The sequence below is a fragment of the Chanos chanos genome, chromosome 3 (genome assembly GCF_902362185.1).
Source record: "Chanos chanos chromosome 3, fChaCha1.1, whole genome shotgun sequence".
NCBI classification, from domain to species: Eukaryota; Metazoa; Chordata; class Actinopteri; order Gonorynchiformes; family Chanidae; genus Chanos; species Chanos chanos.
In genome coordinates, this window is record NC_044497.1 from 19,877,592 (window position 1) to 19,882,549 (window position 4,958).

Here is a 4,958-nt window from a genome sequence, read left to right on the forward strand (position 1 = left end):
ATTGTTGGCTCCACAGGAAGTGCCTGAATGCGTTCTTCCTCGTTGCCTCTTAACAGTTCAGAATCTGACTGTGTGTGTGTGTGGTCATATCTATCTCAGGCGCCAAGCATGGCTGTATTCCTCCACACTCCCACGCCCTGTTGATAATCAAGCCTGCATCTTCAGCCTTTGAGTGCACTCGTGTCATTTCAGTGTGTTCACCCAGATCATCTGGGTGCTACGCTGAGCAATGTGTTCCAGCAGCAGCGCTTTACTCCCACTCATAGCGACCCCAGCATCAACTGAGCAAACACCCGGGGACACAGAGAGAGAGAGAGAGCTTTCAGTTTTCTTTTGCATGTTGTGTTTCACTGTCTGGACTGGATATCTAATGAGCATTTGTCATAGAAAGAGCTGTCATTTATGAAAATAGATGTGGCGAATGGCTGAGAATAATTTAGAATACAGATTGGATGTACCATTTCCAGATATGTTGTGGATATGTTGTTATATAATGTGTAGATTTAGCAAGGAAATTACAGCAAACCATCTATCAGTGAATTATATAGAATGTAAATTATGAACATGAGTTACTAAAAGATTAAAATGAAGAGTTCAACATTGCACAGTATATTATGCTAAACATGTAGGGGATGTTTTTGAAATGAATCCAAAAGTCAAAGTAACAAAGTGGGTTTTTTTGTCTTTTTTTCCCTGTGTTAGGGTGAGTAGCTGACCAACCATTTAATCCCTAAGATGATTGCCACCGGTGGTCTGCTTAGAATATCAGCCAGGAGACAGGACTCCCTTCGTGCAAAAAACCGAGCGGAGAACAAGCGCAAGCGGAAAGCCAAGAAGAAGAGGAAGAACGAAGTGGTGGTAGTGAAGGGAAAGCTCAAACTGTGCTCCATATCAGGGCTGGTGGCAGCAGTTGGTGTCCTCATTCTGCTGGTGGGTGTTGCCATGGCTGTGTTGGGATACTGGCCCAAAGAGAGCCCACTGTACCCAGGACTACAGGCTGACAGGACAAACAAGAGGGTACCAGCGTCAGCTAACAGGACGAATGGCGGAAAACTGGTCCATCTGTTAGAGAATGACCTAACCAGCTCTAATCATTCCAACAGCACTAAAGAAGAGACACCAAAGTTAGGCTTCTTTGCTGAGTTTCTGAGTAGGCACTTGTATTCGGACAAACTGAAGGTGTTTGGACCCCTTATAATGGGCATTGGTATCTTCCTGTTCATTTGCGCCAATGCAGTTCTTCATGAAAATAGGGACAAAAAGACCAAAATCATCAACCTTAGAGATATCTACTCAACTGTAATTGATATTCACAATTTGCGGACTAAGGACAATGCTCCGCTAAACGGTTTTGTGAACTATGTGCAGTCAAAGGGAGTGGAGGGCAAACCAAGCCCTCTGTACAGTTCTGCCATGTTAGCAAAGGGCTCTTGGCCACCCATTGGTTCCAGCAAGCAGGACCACGGAGGCTTATCAAGGCAATCATCCATTAGCAAGTTACGAGATTCGTCTCGGGAAAGACAAACCTTCACTGACACGGTGTACAGCATCTACAGGGAGCAGAACAGAACAACCAAGCCAGCGCCAGAGCCCAGGCAATGGGAAACCAGAACCATAGTGACATCGTCAGTGAACGCTTTCACTCTTCCCATGGTCAAACTCAACAGCAGGGGTACAGAGGACAGGAGAGGATCAGATAAAACCGGGGAAGTGAAAGCATGCACGGACATGGACGTAATCCGCAGCCAACTGGAGTCTCTCGTGGCCTACAGGGCAGAGAGCACCACCCAGGCCAAAGTGGAGACTGCTCAGACCTGCACAGTGCTTTCCCAGGACTCAGTGGAGGTGTACAAGAGCAGCGGCAGCCTGCAGGGTGCCCCTCGTATTTCCCTACAGGGCTCAGAGGTTCAGCTGCTCCCCCCCTCACCCGGCCCTAAGGTAACAGGCTCACATTTGTCCCTGAGCGCCCTCTCAGACTATTCCAGATCCATCGACCTGGGCATCTGCCCATCCTCCCCCACCGATCGACCCGCGGAGAGGTCCCGACGCCTCAGCTGCCCGCGGCTGGAGGTACTGAGCAGTGGGGGTTATGTCAAACTTGGGACCTTGGGCGGGGAGTCTTTTGAGTCCTCAGAAGCGGCGCCCTTCAGCCGGGCGTCGTCCCTGGAGGCTCTAACCAAGGGTCAAATCCAAAAAGCTCCCACTCATCAAGAAGAAAACACCTCTGCCGAAACAGAGGATGGGACAAACAGGCACTACTCCAACAGGGAAAAACTACTGATGGTCTCCCAGACAGACGCCACTTTGGATGACGCAGATTTGGAAAGCACAGGCATTTAATTGTACCCAAAGTTTTCAGTGGGTCCAAATAGAGAGTTGCATTCAATACATTATGAATAAATGACTCATTAAGGCTATGGATACACAATTATGCTCAGCGATTCTGAAAAGGGGTTGCAATTAAGGTTCCATCACCAAAAGACTGTCTTTAGCAGGCAATTAAAGCATAATTAATACTGTATGTATCCATTTTTTTTACTGCCTTCACAAATTGAGTTTGCAATTCCCTGTCTTGCAGTACGGCAAAGTGTCATTTAAAGCATATTAGCTGGTCATGTCCAAAGCCTCTCCTGATGATGCAGCCACCGTGGCTGTGGACTTAAGGAGTTTAAAAGCAAAAACATGTAGAGAGGGAATGGCTCAGTTTTTAATTGCTATAGCACAGGTATGTTTCCTCTAGATTTATATTTACAGTAGAGGTGCGTGGCTGTCACACCTGCGTTACTATGGTTACTCTAGTTTATCAATGGGGATTCACCGTCCCAGAGGCATGTGTTTTATACTGTTAGTGTCCTTGCACTTTTTTAAAAAATACCGAATTAAGAATTTTTTAAAAGTATGACTTGATACATAGCAATATCTTATTTTACTTTGTTGATTGCTTGTGAGGAAAACATTTTGTTTGCATTTTGGCACAACAAAATATGTTATTGTTGTTGTTGTTGTTGTTGCTGTTGTTGTTATTATTATAATTGTTGATGTTATAACACTTATATGTTACTATTCTTTTGTCTTGCTTGTTTAGAAATATCTGGAATGGCTGTAGCCTGAACTAAACTGAAACAAGATCCTAGCACAGCACAATAGTCTGCTCTGTTGAAATATGTCTTAATCTGTGTTCATTCATTCACAGCATCTTGTAAAGACAGAGCAAGGGGTGTTTCCATACTAGAATATACATGTGGGCAATTCCACTTCATGCTATTGGTATTCACTGGACACACAGTAATGTCCCTTGTATTAATGGTCATCCTAATTCCTTTGTACGACATGACACAGCCCATCGTCATGTATAAATTAGTGACTTCCACACTCTCTGTGAAACTGTCCAATTCAGTGTGGAGTTAAATCACAAGGTGAGAAAAAATGCAATACACTGGGTCACTGCATCTGATGCAAGTCTTTGTGGTGCAATAAAGGAAACGTGAAAGGGGATTTCAGTGAAAGTCTTGTATACTTTTACCACTCAGTAAGTAAACCAGTACAGTTACAAGGTACATGTAAAGAACCTTTAACAGTAAAGGTGACAGATGGGGGAAAATGCATGTCATTGTCCGTTTCAGTTAAGACTGCATAGTTTCCTTTCAGCCTACAAAAATAGGACTTGGAAGAGAATCCTGGAATGGTATCAGGCAGGGAAAAGAGATTTCCATCTGGTCATTGGGGGCATGGGCTTTATTTAGCTGTCTGAAATATGTACAGTAGCAAAAAAGGATTTCCTGTCTTTCACTCAAGTTGGAAATTAGCATTATTCTGTTTGAAAACAACTGTTTTTTCTTTGCACGACTTTTGTTAGTCTTTATACTGATGATAAAATATTGTCAAATTATTCATATTACTTATCCTACCCACTCCCTCTCAGGTCGTTGTGATCCTTAAGAGTCCAGTACATATGCTTAATTGTGTGTAATTCAGAAAGTTTTCAGTCTTTTAGCTTACATTCTTCAGGCTAATAGATGTTTGCTTTTTTCCCCCCTCTTCTAACAGGTGATGTATTCAGTCACAGTGCAGTGGTATTCAGCTGACTCTTCTGCTCTGTTTTTGTTTTTTTTAATGTCTGTCTGACCTTTTATCCCTGCCAAAGACGTGTGATGGTTTCGCCTTCCCCACAGAGCAGCTTTGAATCTTTTAACATCTTCCTCAGCACCACAGCACAGTCAAATGCCAGGAAGGGACATTCTGGAGGGTCTCCATGTTCCATAAGCGTCTCCGTCTTTTGAAATCTCAGGAAATGAGCACCTCCAGAAATTTTAATTAATTCGACCAATTAATGGTGAGACGCTGCGTGTGGCAAACAGGTCTGAGTTTCGTGCCGTCTGTCACTGACACACTGATTTCCCACTAGTCTCCGCAAAGTCTCTCTCAGGACTCCGAGACACCCTGCCCTAAAGTTTTGCTAAAGTTTAACTGATATTGTTTGCTTTACTCTCATTAAGGTAATGAGCCATCTCTCCTCCTGACAACTGTTACTAGGGGAGAGATTAATTACACAGGATAAAATATTACCACATTATCAAAATATTACCATATATTACCATCTATCATAAGATGGGAGGAGTTGTAAAAATATCCATGGGGCAGATTCTCAGTCTAAACTCCTCAGTTATTGCATTTAACAGAGAGGTTGAGGCTGAAAGGAGGAAGAAGAAGAAGAAAGAGTGTTTCAGTTACTTTCTCCTCTTGGGAACCTTTGGGACTCGATTCCAAGAAATTATCAAAAATTGTTTTAGACTAAATTGCATTTTGATTAAATTTCAGTCTCCTCTCAGACTGTGGTTTTAATCCAGGATTTGGTTTAATTCCAGTATAGAGCCTGCCTCTCATAGCCAAATTGCAATGACTCAGATTAAATTTATAGCTATGCAATCCTATCTAAGGCCAAATCTTATAATTATGAA

General features: G+C 43.1%; 1 protein-coding gene across 1 annotated transcript; it reads left to right on the forward strand.

The window, feature by feature from the left end:
- The first annotated feature begins 735 nt into the window (after nucleotides 1–735).
- On the forward strand, nucleotides 736–2,340 carry tmem200ca (transmembrane protein 200C, genome duplicate a). The gene has a single exon (XM_030770305.1). The coding sequence runs from the start codon at nucleotides 736–738 to the stop codon at nucleotides 2,338–2,340; it is 1,605 nt and encodes a 534-aa protein (XP_030626165.1).
- The last annotated feature ends 2,618 nt before the right edge of the window (nucleotides 2,341–4,958 follow it).